We start from the raw sequence: 20,694 nt of genomic DNA on the forward strand, positions 1-20,694 counted from the left end.
ACACAAGCAGCAATTCCCAAACCATCACCAATCCTCTGCCACGGCTGGGAGACGCCTCTCAAGGTGGCAGTTACAGAACTAAATGATCACCTTCCATTCTTTTATTGTCAGCTACTAAGACCAGACAACCCAATTTTTGGACTTTCCAAATTATTTTTGTATATGTATGTAAGATGCTCCTTTTCTCTCTACAGTCCTTTAAGAAATTTTAAGATGCTTATAGTTCTAACTTTTGAACACTTAAAAACTAAGGGCAGGCAGACAGTGCCTCAGGAGCTACGAAAACTTCATTAATCACCTAGGGAATAGTACCTGCTAAGCAATACAAAAATCAGTTCTTCTGACAAAGATCACTTCTTGGGGCCCTTGGTTATCACTCACCGCCATTCATGTCCTGGTAGAAAAGAAACGCCTAAGATATTTCTTGTGGCTAGACTCCCATTTCCATTTCAAATGGCAATATGAACCAAAGGTTTACTAGTAAACAACAATGATTCATACTTAACCAAATGACATTTCAGATTAATCATTTTTAAATTACATTTCAAATGCAGATGCAGGAGGAGCTAATGGCTCTTAAACTGGATTCTAAAAATAAAAATTCCATTGACGTCAACATATAAGTATATTGATGTTGCTTAAAAGATTTATAACTGAGAAAATGAAAGGATTTGATATTAGGCTTCCAGACATTCAGCAAGTTGATACAGGACACAGTCTTAGCCCTGGCAATTCCAACTCTAAAGCATTACATATTCTTCGGTATAAAATATATCTAGATGGAAGTTTTCACAACCAACAGAAGGAAGTCTGCTTTGAGAAAACCAGAGTAAAAAAATTAGGCAGCTAAAATTGTACTTACAAATATAATATACTTTAAAAGGGATTCAAAGTCTAATCCTCCCCCTCACAAAAAAACTCAACTTGCTGATTTTGCAAATGAATTAAACTAAGTTAGCTAAAATGTATGAAGAACCACCAAACAGGCAAGTTCAGTCCTCTCCATTCCAAGAAAAGTATGGTAAAACATAAATTTAATTTAATTATAACATTTTACTCCAGCTGGGGGGAAAATATTGCATTTTCATTTGGCACCTTACATAAAAGCTCTTTAGCAATCATTGTGAAAAATTATGGTTAATTTTGTATGATATGTATTTTACCATAATTTTTTTAAAGTATGGTTAGACCTTTATTATACTGTAAGGTAGTTTTGTTTCATCTGTTATAATGATGCCTGGACATCTTTCCTGAAAGACAAAGGTATCTCAAATAAAATTCAGAGTTGGAGACAAAAGGTGCAGGCAAGTGAAGGGATGGGGGACATTAAGGAATCAGAGTTCAGGTTCTGACTTAGTCATTGACTCATTGTAGGGGGACGACAAATAATCTAATACTACTCAACTTTTGTGCCACGGTGACTTGGGGGCTGATATCATCTGGGCCTGGGAGATCTCAGCGATATTCTATAAATCTATTTTTAAAACCTCCCCCAAAAACGCTATTTGAGGTGTTTGATCCTATGGGACAGTCCTGTACCCTACTTGCCCCCATCTAAAATCATTTCTAGACTGATAAAGACCTTCTTCAAACCCCTCAAGGTCAACTCCTAAAAATTCTGATTTCTTTCAATGACAAGTAATTTATATAAGAGCTAAGTCAAATACAGTTTACGAGAGACAAATCAAACAGGAGATATTTTAGACACAGATGAAATGCTAATGAGAAAAATGACAAGAATTAATGTGATAAAAAGTCAACGACAGTAGAGATGGATGTTTAATTTTAAATTAGAAAGATAAATTTCATCAGAGGACACATCACTGCCAACAGGGAAGTCAGAGATCTCTAATTTTTTTTCTCTTACTCCACTTTGAATTTCCTATTTATTATTTTATAGGTCAGAGGTTTATAGGGAATTAGCCTTAATAAGGTAAATCAATTTTTCTATTGAAATTTGTGATCACAAAGAATTAGTTCCATCACTTCTCACTCTGGTTGATCCTTCTGGAGTAAAGATAACCCCCAGAGCACACCATTCTCTTCCCCGGCCCCCAGCACATAGACTTGCATCTTCTGAGTATACTTGTTGACATCTACTATGAGTAAAGCACTGGCTGGAAGCCTGGGGATACAGGTGAGTTAAGGAGATACAGGAGCTGCTCCCAAGGAACTTAAGTGACTCACAAGGTAAGAAATACACATAAGTTTTTTAAAAAGAATCTACTCCTTGATCTTATCATTTATTGGATTTCATAGAATAGACTAATTTCCTGAAATGTTTCTATTAAATCTGGCTTTTAGATGAGAAAAAGCTGGATCTGGTAAAAAAAGATGATCCAAAGTATTAAATTCCTGGTTCCATTGTCATTTGGAGCTAAGTCACTATTGCACAATTACAAAAGTGAAATAAACATGTCAGGATGCTTACTCAAGGCTCAATGAGGCCACAGGTTAAAGGGCTATTCCTTTCTAAAAAAAAAAAAGGAAAATCACAAGAACTTTAAAATTGATTGCAAAACTGAAAATCCTAGAGAATAATAAAAGATTATAAAGAGGCATCTTGTGGTATACAATTATCCTCTTCCTGCCAACAAAGAAATTCAAAATCATATCAGAACACTCCTTGTCGAGACTGCATTTTTGGCAAGAATATCCCAGAAGTGTTGTTGGGCCATGAGGAAGTACATGAAGACAACCTGTCTCGTTACTGGTGACATTAACTTTTTAACTTGGTTAAGGTGCTATCTGCCAGATTTCTTCATCCTTTGTAATCGACAAGTATCGTATAGGGAGATATTTTGAGATTCTGCAAATATCCTGTTTCTCATTGTACCTTTGTTCACTAATTTTCATATCTATTGATAATTTTTGCCTACAGTAATTATTACTGTGGTGATTTCTTAGTGATGATTTTCCATTTCCATCATTCATTCTGTATTTGTTAATTAGAACTCTACTGTAAGGAAGAGCTGTCCCTTCTGCCCCATTTATTTGTTTATTATTTATTTATTTACCTAGGTTTGGTCCTTTAAATCATACCTCTGCTACAGCACTTTTAAAAATTAAAGAAACAGGCTAAACGGAGAATACAACAGATCAGTATATTTGGAGAGGGAATTGACCACTGGTAGATCATTACAGCATGTTAATATTTTAGCAAGTTTTGAGATACTATGACTTGCAAAAATCCTAGCAAAAGGGGCCAGCCTGGTGGCGTAGCGGTTGGGTTCACGCTCCCTGAGTCGGCAGCCCAGGGTTTGCTGGTTCAGATCCTGGGCACAGACCTACACACCGCTTGTTGGGCCATGCTGTGGCAGGTGTCCCACATAGAACGTGGAGGAAGATGGGCATGGATGTTGGCTCAGGGCCAATCTTCCTCAGCAAAAAGAGGAGGATTGGCAGTGGATGTTAGGGCTAATCTTCTTCAAAAAAATCTTCATTTAAAAATTTAAAAATCCCAGCAAAAGAAATAGTACTAGACTTACAGATTTAAGTGTCTCATCACACTAATACATAAACTAAGAATGTTTCAGCCCAGAAAATAAGAACCACACTTCCTATCAGAAAAAGAAAAAAGGCACACTCACTCATTCACCTGAGTGCAACAAGCCAAACTCAAGTTTCCTTACACCAAAAGCTGGCTGAAAAAGCAAGAGGCCATCACTGTCTGAGAGCCTGAAGGCACAGCCCACTGGGGAAGTGAAAGGTGGCGGAGACCTGGAATTCCAGGCCAGGAATCCTTTCCACAGTTCCCTGCAGAGGGCTGCTCTTGCTATTCTTTTTTCACCTGTTCTACACATCTCCCCATATCATCCCGCCTTCCTCCCTCCGCTCATCTAAAAGGGATATGCCCAAGAGCACATCCATGTGACACCTTCAATCCGTTACTGCTTAGTCTTCTTATATTTGCCTTTAGTTAATGAAGCAGCCAAGAAACATTATTCTCCACTTACATGCATTTTTAAAACAAAGTTTTAAACACATTCTAAAACAATATTCAGTTGGGAACCTCAAAAATATCTATTAACTCTGGCATAGCAGATTCCTTTGTCCTTTGCCACCCCGAAGTTTTACTCTGCTCCAGGCAACACATACTGCAGCCAAAGATTATGACAGACACACTCAGCGCCTTCCCATTTAGATCATTAAACCACAGTAACAGAAATATGGCCACTAGCCTGGGCATCCTCATTTTCCCTCCGCCCCAGCTTCACACAGTGATAATGGAAAGAGTGCTAAAAGAAGAGATGGTGAGTGGAGGCAGGGCTAAAGGGTGATTTGGGGGGAATATTTGGATCTCCAGCAGCCTTTACCAAAGCCACCCTTTGCAATATAAGTAAAAACTGTGTTTATTTTGCAAATGTAGCTTCAAATTTCTTAGCACCCCGCCCCGCCCATCACTCTATCCTAGTCTTCCACAATGCGCCCCCCCAAAGCCCTTCGTATAGAAATTCTGGAGCCCCCTTCTTGGCAAGAGCAGGTGCACCCATCCTCCCTCTGATGCATGCTGTGGCACTGGCAGTAAAAGGAGGCTGGTCATTTCAGTGCTCCACTACTTGGAAGGAAGATTAGTGAGTGAAAAGTGGTTCCCTGCCCTCTACTGCCAGCTGGCACTGGGAAGAAGTTCAATTTTTCAGGCCATGTAATGGTCGGTATGTGCTGGCCACACAAACTTTACATGGCTCAGACAAATGGTTCAGGCTCTCCCAGCAAGTGTCAGTATGCTACTTCCCTAACACTGTAAGAGAACTGCTTAAATTCATCATCACCTTTTTAACAGTGCTACTCACTTCACGTAAAGGCCTTGGCTGAAGTAATGCTATCAGAACAAACAATCTGTGTACTGTCTTTCATAATTCCATGTTGGACAAGATTCCTGGATCAAGTACATTAGAGAAGCCCTGCAGAGCAACAGCTGAAAGGACCAGATGACGCAAGAAAGGAAAGTTTTCCTTTTCCTGGTTCCCAGTGGGTGCACTTCCAGCCACAGGTCTCCAGAGTCACTGCCTCCATCAGCTTCCATGATGCTGACGGGAAGCTGCCTTTTCTCCTGTTTCCTACATGAAGCAAACGGTACTTGAATTGGACGTTAAATGCTTTGCCAATGAAGCTATCCCTAATAAATAAAAGTCAAGAGGCAGAGCCGCAGCGGAGCCAACCTGGGAGCATTAAGAAGGCAGGCAGGACCTAAAGCCTGCAGGAGACCGACACATGGAGCACAGCCAACTGGGTGAGCAAGAGCTACGCAGAAAAGCATTCGGAGGAAAGAGCTTAATTCCTGGTGTCCTTTGAAGATGAATAAATGTTATACTATACGCATTTTATAAGACAATGAATGATGAAGAATCATATATTGCAATAAAAATAGTAGCAGCACAAAAGGAACTTGAGCCTTAACCGGAATTATTTTTAACGAACAAAGTATATTTATGTGTTACCCATATAATCAAACATTTTTTAAAAGTGGGAAGAAGTAGTCATAGAGAAGAATCTAGTCAAGCACAACACGGAAAAACCCCATTGTGATATACTCGATAATAACCAGATTAAGAGCTATATATTATGACAACAGCTATACAGGAGGAAAGCTTGCTGTCAAACAAGTCAGAAAAGAAGATGGCCCAGCCCTAGTTCATGAGTATGTGGCATTTGCTTTGAAAGGAGTAGTCCTATATAAACTGATGATGTTACCACTATCTCCAATATGACCTTCTACACATTTCTCAATTCAAAATGAGAGACAATCACCACCACCACCACCACCACATTTTTTTACTCTGAAAAAAAAAATAGTGGCAAGTTGGTTGGGAACATTTGATTACTGTACATGCATGCCCATCTTCAGTCAGGCTCTTCACAAGACCAATGAGCACAGAAACGGCCCTTTAATGCCCTGGAGTGTCTTCTTACTCACCTAATGGGAAACAGACTTTGGAGAATTTAAGAAATACCATAGTGCAGTTTGGAATATGTTTTTGATCTGTTTTTTCAAATATCCTGTTGTAATTTTTAAGAGCCATGATGGGTTTGCTTGGTTTTAATACAGCTTAAAAGTAAAATTGTTTTTAGAGTCAAGCTGGGTAAATGGAATTAGAACTAAGAAAGTGTGAATGAGAATGTATATAAGGGGAAGCAGGCAAGGATTAAAGAGGAGAGCAGAACTTCAGGAGGATATGAGAAGAAAATGTCCACACTAAGAAAACGAGAAAAGTTAAACTCTGTTCTAGAGAGCTGCAAGACAAACCATGGCCTGTCTATACTCGCTTGTCTGAACACACCAGCCCTAACGTTTGATGTCAAAGTGTCCATGGCCAATAGCTACCATTCATTTAAAAGTCTAGAGCAACACTCTGCAATTGAACTCTCTGCAACGAGGGAAATGTTCTGTTCTGTGCTGTCCAGTCTGGTAGCCACTAGCCACACGTGGCTTCTGAGCACTTAAAATGTGATTAGTGCAACCAAAGGAGTGAATTTTTAATTTTATTTAATTTTAATTAATTTAAATGGAAATAGCCATATGTAGCTAGTGGCTTCCAGATTGGACAGCACGGGTCTGGAATATAGGACTGTGAATAATTTCAAAACCTTGTTTTGAAACTTCATCAAACTATTCATTTCATTTATATTTAATAGATTTTGGATATATGAATTAAATAAGATTTCATACCAGACACAGCTCTTCCTGTCTGCTCCATCTCATGCTTTTCACTTTTATAATTATCTGACTGATTGTTTTAATGTGTTTCTGGTAGATCAGAAGCTCCGTGACGATAGCACTGGGCCTGCCTTGTTCACCTCTGGATCCTGGCCTAGAATGTGGCCTGGCACATTGTGTACTTTTTTTTTTCCTGAGATATAATTGACATACAACACTGTCTTAGTTTTAGGTGTACAACATAATGATTTGAGATATATATATATATATATGATGGTGCACTCTTAATAAATACTTTGTGACTGATCAGACATGAGAGAAGCGAGTCAAAAAGGAAGCATCTTTCCTGGAAGGATTATGCATCGAAAGATGCTCCTGAATATCTGAATCTCATTTTAAAAACCATTTCCAAGCTGTACAGATCAAGAGTGTTGTTGGTAACTAATCTACACTTTCCCCACTTTAATTTCCTTTTACTCACTACTCACACAAAAGTAAACAATATTTCTCACCACATGATTTACATATTCAATATTACTTTTATCAAAAAAATTTCATTTTATGATTTTCCTAAAATGAATTACTTCTAAACCATTATGTCTTCCTTTTATTCATCCCTAAAAAATACTTCAAGCTTGCTTGTACCACTAGCTGATATTCCATAAGCTGAATACAGGGCACCCAGATGCAGATTGGTTAGAAATGGTCTATAAAATTTTTCTGACTGCTTTGCTTTTAAAGCAAAGAATATATATGTAAAAGCATACATATTTGTCAACAAAGCATGTGTGTGTGTATATACACATACACACTATTGAGCTTCTAATTACCAATGCTTTATCATACATTCTATCTACCTACCTAGCTATACTCTTTTTTTTTAAAGATTGACACCTGGGCTAACAACTGTGGCCAATCTTTTTTTTTTTTTCTGCTGTATCTCCCCAAATCTCCCCCGTACACAGTTGTATATCTTAGTTGCAGGTCCTTCTAGTTGTGGCATGTGGGACACCACCTCAACGTGGCCTGATGAGTGGTGCCATGTCCGTGCCCAGGATCCAAACCAGCGAAACCCTGGGCCGCCGAAGCGGAGCACATGAACTTAACCACTCGGCCACAGGGCCGGCCCTACCCAGCTCTACTCTTAAAGTCATGTAATTATGGTGGTCAGAAAGAACTGGATTAGAATTCTAGCTCTTCTGCTTTTTAGATATGCACTCTTGGGCAAATTACTTAAACCCCTGGGCCTCAATTTCATAAGTCTGTCAAAAGCATTAGATGCGATACTGGCTATAAAAGCAACTAGAAAAGAGCCTGGGACATGCCTGCTGAATAAATAACTTATTTTATCTGCTTCTTGGGATCTCTTTCAGAGGCTTACAAACTCCCTAAGAATGGACAAGAGTCTGTTATCTTCTGATTTAAAGTAAGCAGGATGTGAAGATTAAGAGCAGATTTAAGGGCAAGTTACTGATTGGGGACTGAAGAAACAAGGAGGAGAGATCTATTAGAGTCTTAAGAAAATGGGAGAAGAGCTCATTTGAAAAGGACATTTCTGATGCCTAATAAAGATCAAATGAAAGGCCTTTCTCCGCTCTTTGGAAATGGTTCATCTCAGGCTAGAATCACAAGAGTTTCTATTGTCGATACGCGTGGCTAATCTGTCAGGTTTATCTTTAAAGTATTGAAGATCACAAGACCACTCACTATTCAACCTCCAAATCTCACGTTTGGTACATTTGATTTCTAGCAGCTTTGCCTATTCTAGAGCTCCTTCAGCACTCAGATCGCATTCGTAAATAGAACTAAGGTAAAGAACAGCTTCAACAGTTTGTATAAGGAATCCACAGGTATGCAGCAATAGAGCACTCCTTCAAAAAGTGCACCTCTGCATTCTGTTCCTAGACTTCCTGGGAGAGAAGTACCTAAAGAGTCAAGATCCTAGGAAATAATGTCAACAGGAAAGAGAGGAAGATCACAGCACTCATCCATACCTCAGCTTCCTGCAGGGTCCCGTGGTTTAGGCACACCATGTCAGGACAAGTGATGGGAGACCCGCATCCTTCTCGGATTGCCAGCTGCATGTACTGTTTCAGGCACTAGAAGTTAAGAAGAAAAAAGACAATTATCCACTGTATGACAGTAGCACAAAAGCTACATGATCACCACTGCCTCTTCTTCCTTAATTGGCAGTCTTGGGACTCTCAGGAAATATAAGTGATCACAAGTGTGAATACTAACAGCCATCACTTTGGAAAGAATGTAGAGACAGGAGATTAATTATGTATGACTTCAACCTAAGAATATTGAGTTTATTCAAGGCAACAAGTCAAATTCCTGTATGCTCACACATTTTATCCACCATAGACTGGGAAAAGAAGAAACACTCGTTTGTATGAATGCTTTACTTTTTTTTTTTTTTTTAAACTTATCTGACTTCCCAGTTCCATTTTTACTTAGTGGTCCTCTCCCTCAAAGTTCACCCAAAAGTAGAACTCTCTGACCCTCATGCTGAGCTAGCCAAATGAAAACCAAATAAGAACAAGGCACGGACTTATCTAAGAACACTCTTAATAGCAAATATACCTGGAAAAGTTAATGTCAGAGACAATTTGAGAGAATGAGACTTTGCCAAAATGATGGGCCTTAGTGGATGCTATGATTAGGAGGTTTGAGTAGAATGTGGGGAAGGAAGAAACTGGATAGGGAGAAAGAAATCCAGAGAGGAGACGGAGATAGCCAAGGACAAACTTGGTCTACCCATTGCCTGTTGCACCTGGGATCTTGGACAGTGGGTGGAGATGGGAGTCAGACTGAGAAGGTAGGAGAGAGACTGATAGCATTATGGAGACCACTAACTCCTCCCTTCTCCCTCCCAATCCATCCCCACAGACCCACAGGAAATTGAAGGCCATAGCTCCAGAAGATAAAACTCAAGAAATCCAAAAGTTGGCTCTTCAGTTTCTACCAATTTCCTCATAATTGGTGATCTCTTTTCTATATTCATGATGAAAAAGAGTCAAGCACAAATGTTTGAGGAGGATACCCCCAAAATACATAAACTAGTCAATGAATTAAAGACTCTTATGAAGTGATGATTATGTATAATTGGATTTGAATTTTTCAAATGTCTACATTTGTATATCAACATGCTATATTAAAAATACTACCTTTGCACCAACCTTTTATAAAAGCTTAACTACTAAATAAATCCTACGGTCAGAATACTGATGGCCTAATTGTGAAATCTATTCCTTTCATTAATCATCTCTATTCATTTTCCCCATCACAAAAATAAAATATCACAATTGTATTATTTCAGAAAAACAATCGTGTATTTATCTGATTGAAATTACTGTTATAATGGACTAATGAATCAATAACCAGGGCAAACCATTTAAACCAGATTTGTATTTCTTCAAGTACCTAATAATTCCCTTCTCCAAGGAGGCAATTTTTTCCTACGATGTTCATCACAGAAAAAAAAAAAAAAATCCAGAAAATTACCTAAATATCCAAAATAGAGGAACATGTAAATAAATTATGCTAAATTCATGCAATGGAATGCTGAAGAATCATGAAAAATATTTTCAAGTGATGTTTAAAGACATGGGAAATGCTCACGATTTAGTACGAATTAGGGAATAAAAGATGATTTAGTATGAATTGGAGAAGAAAACATATCTGGGAGTAGGTCCTCTTAAGTCATCTTCTACTTCAGTTAACTGCAATATAAATATATTTTAACTTTCACTTTCTTGTTCAAGAGAGGGTATACAGGCACTTGCTCTAGGAGTTACTGTGCCAAATGGTCTCCAGCACTACGAAGAATGGTAGGTAGAAGAGAGCAGCAGCAAGGAAAATATGGGGAAGAATTTCAATGTGCAGGTGAAACTCAAGAGGAACAGCTAACAAAAAGGAGCGTCACACCAAGGGACAAATGAATGAACCATGTGAAGACCTGTCTACCCTGCTCTGCCCCTGAGGACCTGTCGGCCTTCCATCTGCCACACAGATCCCAGTGTCACTGCCTTGATCTCCCAGCTGCCACTTGAAATGTAAGTAGAAAGACTCTGAAACGTACAGTCTCCAGGCTCAAGGAGAAGGTGTCTGAGGAAAGCAAAGGAAACCATGTAATGAACGTCAAATCCTAGCATCTGGGCTCTGGCCCCAGAGCCACTCTATCAGGCGACAAGGGGAAAACTAAACTATGACCCAGACTTGCTTCCCTTAAGTTTTAAAATGGGGATAATAACACCCGTTATGGTTACCCCACAGAGTTTAAAACACTCACACACACAAACACAAACCTGAAATTTTGTACAAGGAAGCCCTTTGAAAATTTGCAAATTGCAGAATATTTGGTTATATTTCTACTCCATGTCACCTGGTCTTTGATTTTTCTAACAAAAACTTTGTGTGGAAATGTTAATCTTTTGACCTTCTGGGACTACCCTTTCTCCACTCCCTTCAGGGAACCAGTTAAACCACTTGTGGTAGAGAAGCTCCATAAACAGAGCAGACATTTGTAACAGAACGTCACACACACCTCAGTTCAAGCCTCTCCTTAGAACTATTTGCATCTATAGAAAAAGCTTAGAGTTCAGTAGGAACTAAAGAGATTTTGTGAGTCTTTATGGGCAAAAAAAAAAAAATTCATTTCAACTTATATTGCAAATGTGTAAAGTTGAAATCGCTAAGCTTTCCCAAGAGTTTATAATGAATGTTCTATTTCTAATCTAACGTTCTTAGATACACTGTTACCACCATATATATAAACCCAATGAATTTTGAAGCTTCCCACAAGGACTCTCCTGGCCACAATATTATGTGACCACGATTTTAGGAGAGAAGTTAGAGCTGTATATAGTGACTACAGGGTATAAGTCTATATGCCCCCTCCTTTTTTTTTTTTAAATTCTAAGAAACACTAGTTCAAAATGGCGATTTATAAGTGCAAGTTGCTAAGGAATGGTACAGCACAGGCAATTGACACTCCATCACTACGAGCATCCATTCCTACTCAAAGACAAAGAGGAACAACAATCAGCTCTAGTTGTTGCTTCTTGAATTTTCAAGTGCCTTAGATTCATTATATGTCCTCCATCAACTTTCACCAAAAATCTAATCTCAAACCCTCCCTCTCCTCTTCAATATCTCTAGCTAAAGCACAAAAGAAGTGAAAACACTCACATGCACCCCAGTGCACATTATGCAAATAAAACATAAATAAACGGTTAACAATTCTGGAAGGAACTGGCATTTAGCTTGTAAATAAAGACAGGGAAACACTGAGAGAAAGGAAAACAACCATCACTTAGTCACATTAAAAAAAAATTACATTCCATTAAACAATAGCATTAAACAGATGTCTAAATATGCAATTTTCATAGCAGCTAACACATACTGAAGGAGATGTTTCAAACAGAACATTTCAAAAATCCTCATGACCCAAGGAAAAAAACCCCAACTCTTCCTTTTGAATAGTCAACAATTCACTTAATTAGTTTGGTAGAACAAAGAAACATTTTTAAGCCATGAAGGGTTATATATAATAAAAAAGACTGTTCCTCAAAATCACTCGACTGCCCTCAAGTATTCAGATGGGATCTAACTAAGGATTTAACCATCAAACACCTGGGGAACCAGATGACTTGTATTGTCTCTTCCAACCCTGAGAGCCTATGAATTATGTACAATGGAATCTTCCCAGAAAGAGATTTCTCCTAGACCCTTTTCAGGGGTGTTATTTTCCGATGTCCCAAAGGGCATTCTTCATAAGGTGTTCTCCTCTATTAGGTGGACAAGCCAAAAGGGCTACAACATTCAGACAAAGCTGCTATGTATGCACCCAAGAACAATATATATATATACACACACATATATATATATTTACTATACTGCTGCTCATTTTCCATCACTAGATTCTACCTTTCTTATGGGTTTTCTCTAAGGAAAAAAAAAAGCATTATAATGAATCATCAACAGAACTTAGATTCTAATGATCAAGATTAAAGTACGAGCTGTAAAGTCCCCTCTGCATCTTGGTTAAGTCGTTAACCTCTCTTGCTACAGCACTCTCAATGATAAAATGGGGCAATACCACCTGCCTAGGCTACTCTCACGGAAATGGAGAGTCTTCCACAAGGGTAAATAGGTGAAAATACTCTGAAAAGTGAAAAGGGGTATGCAAATGTAAAGTGTAACTGGAGAATGAAATAGATGTTTCTGAACTATTGACAAGCATGCAGACATGAAAGTCCGCAAAGAGATGTAACTCCTGGAGATCGGTCTCATGAGGGTGGGGAAGGAAGGTAAGAAGAGAACAGGTATTTTGGGGAGGAAGGAGGTAATAGCTGCCATTAGTTGAAAGTTTAAAGTGATCCCCAGAATCTTGGGTGCTTCTGGATGCAGGTGCTGTAGCCCTGAGGTCAAAGAAGGACTGGCAACTCCCCCTTGACTTGAGGCTGAGCTAGTGAACTCTTGACCTAGGGTTTCTCATCCCTAGCTCAGCCACGGGTGGGAAGAAAGGTGAGGAGGCAGAAAGTACTTAAAGGTCAAAATACAGACAGGCCCTGAATGTCTGTTTTGCTTTTTATCATTCCTGGTACAATGCTGTAGGGTATTTAATAAATGGATTTTTAATAAAATGTAGGCTAACACTTCTCAGCCTCAGTACACAAGTACATCCCAACGTCTCAAGTGTGTTCTAAACAACATCTCATATGGAGGCCAATATTCTGGCTACTCCAGTTTGGACTATGATCTCTACACATGATCCAAGAATAAAGCCTTCTTTGTTGGATGCTGTGGAGTTAAATTATTAGTACAACTCAAGATGGAATCTCTCCCAATTCAAAATCCTTTTAACACACCAAAAGCATCCTGGTTTGGAAATGTATAATGGTTTGAAAAAATTCAAAGAAAGCAATCACCTATAGGTAGGCAATAAGTTGTTTCCTGATGCAGTATGATCCTGAAATTTTCCTTACAAAACCCCTTTCAGAAACCTTGGCTTTTCACAAATACGATACCACTAGTGATGAGATCACCTTCAAATCCCGTTGCCAACCATATAGGACATCAGAGGACTGCTAGGGAAACCTGGTACCAGATGATTAAAAAGAAGCCCCAAGTCAAACAACAAGCCACAAGTATGGGTAAAAAGAGACCTTAGTTTTACAATTCTCATCCTTAAGCTTCTGTTATTCAAGAAAGTCTTCCTTTTCTTGCCCCCAAGTCTGGTATGACACCCAGCCCATCTGCTCTCACAGCGTCCTGACACCTGGCTAGCACAGTAGTTTTCAAACCAGGTGCAAAGGTGTATTCTTGGGAGCCTATGAATTCTTCATAGCAAGGTTTTTTCCACTTTATGTTTATTTAATATTAAAAAAAGCAAGCTTTGGACCACCTCAGGGAACACCCCATTTCCACTCAATTTCAACGCTCACACTTGAGTTTGTGGTGCAGTCCTCCTTTGCCAGGTAGGAATGCTTCCACTGTCACAAGCAGATTAAAAAATAATGGAAGTATCCGGGCCCAGTGAAAGCTGTACAAGGCAAGATTTTTAGTGACTGCGACGCAGACAAGCGGCAAGATTGAATTACCACTTCTTCACTGGAACACGCCAAACTTAGAGCCTAACTATAAAACGTGATTTAGTAGAAACTAAACATCATCTATCATATTAACGTTAACTTAAATTTCTGTTGCTGTTAGTGCTGTGGAGTCAATTCCAGTCCCTAGAGACCCTGTGTACAGCAGACAGAACCCTGCCCAGTCTTTTTGTGCCATCCTCTCACCTTCCGGTGCTGTATCAAGCAACGCTCCCCTGCTATTCACAGGGTTTTCACAGCCAATTTTTTCAGAAGTGGGTGGCTAGGTCCTTCTTCCTAGTCTGTTTTAGTCTGCAAGCCCTGATGAAACCTCTCCACCATGGGTGACCCTGCTGGTATTTGAAATACCAGTGGCATAGCTTTCAGCATCACAGCAACACGCAGCCACCACAGTATGACAACCAGTCCATGGTGGGGAGAGTGCCGAATCTTAACCACTAGACCACAACTTAAATTTTACTGGTCTATAATTTTAGTTAATATTCAGCTCATACATTTATTCTGATGCTCTTGTTGTTGAAGTGATATAAGTCTAAATGTGCTTGTACCTTGTATTACGTTTGTATAAGTTTAAGTGAGACCATAATAAAAGTGATTTGAAAATAGCTCAGTATTGGGGTTCCAATTATGTTCCCCTTCTAAAGGAATCCCTATAAATCCATAAAGAGGAGGAGAACACTGTGATTCTCAGTGGCAGTGGGGCTGGTGATATGGCATTTTCCCTTGGGAACATATCAGAATATCAGATTATCCAAAGAGAATTTTATAAACTACACAATGGCCCCGTCTCCCTCATTTCTCCAGAAGACATGGGTTCTCCTCCCTATTTACCAACATTCCTCTCACCACCTTAGGTAACACTAGATGTTAACAATTGAAGTATGTTGTTCATGTTGACAACACAGTGGTTAGCACCCTACACTCTAGGTGACTGTGAACTCACTTGTCTCCGCGATAGCCCAGGAGTTCCATCAAGGTCTGGATCATATCTTATTCCTCTTCATATCCCCTAGAAACATCTCTCACAGGATCTAGCACATGGCAGACGCTCAGATTTCTGTGTGAGCTGGAAGCCTGAATCTATCACTTACCAGCTTTGTGGCAAAAACTCCTTGAGCTCCAATCACTGAAACCTATAAACCCCACCTGCATTCTTCCTCTCTTCTTCCCTCCTTCAACACATAGGAGCCAACTTCACCTTCCAGGGCCAACTCCACTAATTTCTGGTTCCCATTCCCTCCTGTCTTTCAAGAAATTTACGCAATTATCTATTTTCTTTCTTATGTCCTGAATTTTTCCCTATCTATTGGGTCCTTCTTCTGAAGTTAAACATGTCCAAAAATATCCTACTTAAAGAAAAATAATAATAAAACCACAAAGAAAAACAGCCCTCCCTTACTCCTCTTCCTGGCTGTATACTGCCTTTTTCACTCCTCTCCTCTTGAGAGTCAAATGTTTGAAAGAGTTATCTGCCCTCACTTCTCTCATTTCTTCACCAACTCCCTCACAGTACCTCCCCTACAACTTAACAGAAGTGGGTGTCTAAAGTCACCAGTGACTCCCAGATCATGGAATCCAATACACATTTTCTTCCTTCCTGACCTCTCAGTGGTATAAGACTGCTAACCACTCCTACTTTCTTGAAACTTTCTTTCCCTTGCCCTCAGAATTCCTCACTTCTCTGATTATCATTCTTCCTCTTTGGCCACCCTTTCTCAACCTCTTTTGTCTTCCTCCACTCAATATTTAAATGCTGGAATTTCAGGATGGGATCTAAACTCTCTTCTCTGGTAGAGAAAGTGTAAAACTTTCCTTACGGTCACCTCATTAACTAGATACAACCAACTGTGTTTGTCCACTGTCTATCTGCTCTCAGATCCATTCCCCACTTTCCCGCTCTGCTCTTAATGCAGAGAATATATTTCCCAGGTTCCAGGGAGACTTGGCAATGGTAAGCATTACTGAAAAAATTGAGTGTGGGAGGGTGGGAAGGAGCAATTCTCCTCCCCTACTCTTTGCTTCCTATAATGATCTGACAATGGCTGTACTTCCTGCTCCTACTGGATAGAACTCTTCCCCATGGTCCCAGCTCCCACCATGGCTCTAGCCCTCATCAGACAGCCCAACTTCTGGGTCCTAGTAATACCTTTTCTTCCTCTTTTTCCCCACAGCCCTTAGGGTAGTAGTGGCTTCCTGTTGTTGCTAATATCCAGGTACTTCACTGACCTATTTGGCTTCTCAGTCCTCCATCACCTTTATAACCAATCGCCTCTATCAAACTGCCTTTTTTGAAAGACCTGGAGTGATTTCCGTTTTCTTAGCTGAATCTCAGTCAGTAAACCAAATAATCACAATGTGATTTTTCCAGGCCAGGCCTCTCCTTATGTACTCCAAACCTGTACATCAAACTGGGTACTTACCATACTCACCCTCGAATGGCTGTTGAGTGTTGAGGGACCTCACACTAAACAAATACAAAACTGAATTCATGATCCTTTCCCCTAAATCCAGTCCTTGTCCTGTGTTTTTTCTGTGAATGGCATTTCCATCCATCCGGTTGTACAACCCAGAAGTCATCTATGACACTTCTCTCTTACCCTTATATCCAACAAACGCCTACCAGACATCTTCACCAGGCTGTCTAAAAACAGAGCTGCTGAAGCCACCTTCCCCAACATACCAACAAATCTGCTTCCCCACATGCCGGGTCTTCCTCATCTCAGTAAATGGAACCAATTACCCAGTTGCTTAGCCAAAGAAAACCCCCAAAACACTGTGATCCTTGATTCCCCTTTTCCTCAAATTCCACAACCAAAACAGGTCCCAAATCTACCCACTTCTCACCACTGCCACTGCAATTCAAGTCACCATCTCCTCTTTCAAGGACCCCTGCAATAGGCTCCTCACTGGTCTCTTGGCTTCTACTTCACACTCAGCCAGGGTGCTCCTTAATACATCTTCTTTTAAATGTAACTTATAGTTTATTCTCCTGCCCCAAATTCTCCAATGAACACGCATCTCATTTAGATTGCCTCTTAAACTCTTTCCCATGGCTCCGAAGGACCTAGCTACCGCTCTGAGCTCATTTCCACCAGACTCCCTCCTTACTCTGGGAATACGAGCCTTCTCACTACTTCTTTGACATGTCAAACTTGCTCCTCTCCTTTCTTGGTTTGTGCCATTTCCTCTTCCTAGAATGCTCTTCTCCCAGATGGCTCACTCTCACTTCATTCAGGGCTCTGCTCTATGCTACCTCCTCAGATAGTCCTTCCCTGGCTAAAAAGGCCAACCTTCTCTCCCCTTTCAGGCCTCCTTACACTGCTTTATTTTTCTTCACAGCACTTACCACTACATAATATTACTCACTTGTGTATTGTCTTCTTGCCCCACTGGAAGTTTGGCTAGAAGCCGAACTTTGTCTTGCTCTATGATGGATCCCAGAAAAACATGTAGAAGGTACTACAACATATTATTCCATGACTTAATAAATTCCCAAGTCCTATCAACCGCATTTCCTAAATACTGATTAGGACTGCTCACCTCTCAATCTCCTCTGCTGTGACTCCAGACCACTTGCCATCACCTGGTACCTGGGCCTCTGCCTTAGCTTATTCCCTAGTCTTCCTGTATCTGTTTCTGCCTCTTTATAATTAATTCTCCACACTGCAGGCAAAAGGAACTTTTAAAAAATCTAAGTCTGATCCCCTCTGTCACCTGCGTAAAACCCATCCATAATTGTAAGGATTCTTTATTTCTCCTTTGTAGTACTTATTATAATTAGGATTTGAAAATTAGGTGTATATAATTATGTATCCCCCACCCCAAGTCTCACTCTCTCCACTCATTCCACCTATCAATGTTACCAGAAATTTCAACCTTTAGATTTCTTTGATTAAAACCCTATCTCTAGAGATAGAATTGGTGGTTACCAGAGGGGAAGCGGGGAGGGAGCAGGGTGAAAGGGATGATTAGGCACCTGTGTGCAGTGATGGACTGTAAATAGTCTTGGGGTGGTGAACATGATGTAATCTACATAGGAATCGAAATATAATGAGGTACACCTGAAATTTATATATTGCTATAAACCAATGTTGCCGCAATAAAAATAAATTCCAATTAATTAAAAAAAAAACACCTTATCTCTAGAATGCTCCTGTCACCATTCACAAATAATTACGGCAGGAAGATATTAATACTGGTTAGTCGCATAGGCCAGTTGTTCCCTAGCAGAGGGCAGAGAGCCCTGAAGAAATGGATATAAGACAGCTATGTTTTTAGGGACAAGAAACACTGGAAACTATGGGACACTACTAGGAAAGGCAGCTGTGATATTGTGATTCATAATAAGAGATACATATTTGGTCTTTGTCCCTGTTTCTAAGCACTTAGGGGCTAAAACCCTTGGAATTCCCTTAGTGGTGAGAGAGATAAAGGTGTCTTTTGTTACGTTAATGAGGTAACTTTTGGAATGCCCCTAGGTCATCTAAGCACGGGGGCTAGTTGCCAGGGGAACCACCTCTGTGATGGGAGGGTTGGAATTTTCAGTCCCACTCCTGACCTCCAGGGAGGGGAGAGAGGCTAGAGGTTGAATGATCACCAATGGCCAATGATTTCATCAACATGCCTATGTAATTAAGGCTCCATAAAACCCCAAAGGACAAGGTTCAGAGAGCTTCCTGATTGGGGAACACATGGAATTTGGGGAGAGTGGTGTGCTCTGGGAGGACACCATACCTTGCCCTATGCATCTCTTCCACCTGGTTGTTCCTGAGTTGTATCCTTTTATAATAAACCAGTAATCTCGTAAGTAAAATGCTTCTCTGAGTTCTGTGAACCACTCTAGCAAATTAACCGAATCCAAGGAGGAGGCTGTGGGAACCTCTAATTTATAGCCAGTAGGTCAGAAGTACAGTTAACAACCTGGGCTTGTGACTGGTGTCCGAAGGTTGTGGGGAGGCTTGTAGGACTAACTCTTAACCTATAGAATTTGGCACTATCCCTGGGCAGACAGTGTCAGAATTGAGTTGAATTCTCAGACACCCTGCTGGTGTCCAAGAATTGCTAGGTGGTGTGGGGGAAGACCCTCCTCTGTATACACCCATGTTGGAATAGGGTACAGGAACCCAAAAGAGCAGCCTTCAGAGGAAGCCCCAGGTAGAAGGAAGAGGAGTGTTTCAACAGGAGGTTAGTGAACTGCAAGATAACATACACCTGCCTTACTATTCAACTCCTTACTGACAATGCTTCTGAAACTTTAATGTCCATTAGAATCACACAAGAATCCTGTTAGAAATGCAGATTCTGATTCAGTAGATCTGAGGTGGGCCCTCCTTATGAGCTCCCAGGTCTTGTTGATGTTGCTGACACTTTTGAGTAGCAAGGTCTGGGACAAAGACTCTCTACGCTGAGTGTTTAATAGAATCATCTGAGGAGCTTTCCAAAAGTCCAATGTGCAGACCATACCACAGACCAATTAATTCAGAACATCTAAGGGAAGGACCAGGCATCAGCATTTTATACACAAGTATATGTACTAGTCTGTGTATTTTGTATATATATAGCTTTATTGAGCTATAATTCATACGCGATATAATTCTCCCATTTAGAGAGTGCAATTCAACGGTTTTGAGTATATTCACAGAGTTGTACAACAATCACACACGAATTTTAGAAGATTTCATAATCCCAAAAGAAACCCCATGTCACTCCCCATTTCTCCCCCAAATCCCCTCCCCACCCCCCCAAATCTAGGCAACCACGAGTCTACTTTCTGTCTCTATGGATTTGCCTATTCTGGACTTTCATATAAATTGAATCATACAATATGTGGTCCTTTGTGACTGGCTTCTTTCAATAAGTATAAAGTTTTCAAGGTTAATCCATGTTGTTGCTTGTATCAGTATTTCTTTTTATGGCTTAGTTATATTCCATTGTATTTATATACCATATTTTATTTATCATTCATCAGTTGATGGACATTTGGGTTATTTCCAATTTTTGCTATTATGAATAATGCTGCTATGAACATCTATGTACAAGTTTTCATGTAGGTATATGTTTTCATTCCTCTTGGGTATATACTTAGGAATGGATGTGGTATATGGTAACTCTATGTTTGCCTTTTGAAGAACTGCTAGACTATTTCCCAAAGCAGTTGTATCATTTACATTCCCACCAGCAGTGTATGAGGCTTCCAATTCCTTCAAATCCTCACCAGAACTTGTTACTGTCTGACTTTTATTCTATCCATCCTAATGCGTGTGAAGTGAAATTTCATTGTGGTTATGACTTGCATTTCCCTGATGGCTAATAATTTTAAGTATCTTTTCATATGCTTACTGGTAATTTTTTTTTTTTTTCCCTGTTTCTCCCCCAAGCTCCCCAGTACATAGTTGTATATTCTTCGTTGTGGGTCTTTCT

The 20,694-nt window shown here is 39.9% G+C and overlaps 1 protein-coding gene across 4 annotated transcripts in view; it reads right to left on the bottom strand.

Moving 5' to 3' along the window:
- RNF144B (ring finger protein 144B) overlaps positions 1-20,694 on the bottom strand; it is a 160,579-nt gene that overhangs the window by 26,513 nt on the left and 113,372 nt on the right. For all 4 annotated transcript variants that reach the window (XM_046640011.1, XM_046640012.1, XM_046640010.1 and 1 more), the window contains one exon: positions 8,653-8,757. In XM_046640011.1, coding sequence (XP_046495967.1) covers positions 8,653-8,757 — 105 coding nt within the window. The remainder of the gene's footprint in view (positions 1-8,652; positions 8,758-20,694) is intronic.

The sequence above is a fragment of the Equus quagga genome, chromosome 15, assembly GCF_021613505.1.
Source record: "Equus quagga isolate Etosha38 chromosome 15, UCLA_HA_Equagga_1.0, whole genome shotgun sequence".
Taxonomy (NCBI): domain Eukaryota; kingdom Metazoa; phylum Chordata; class Mammalia; order Perissodactyla; family Equidae; genus Equus; species Equus quagga.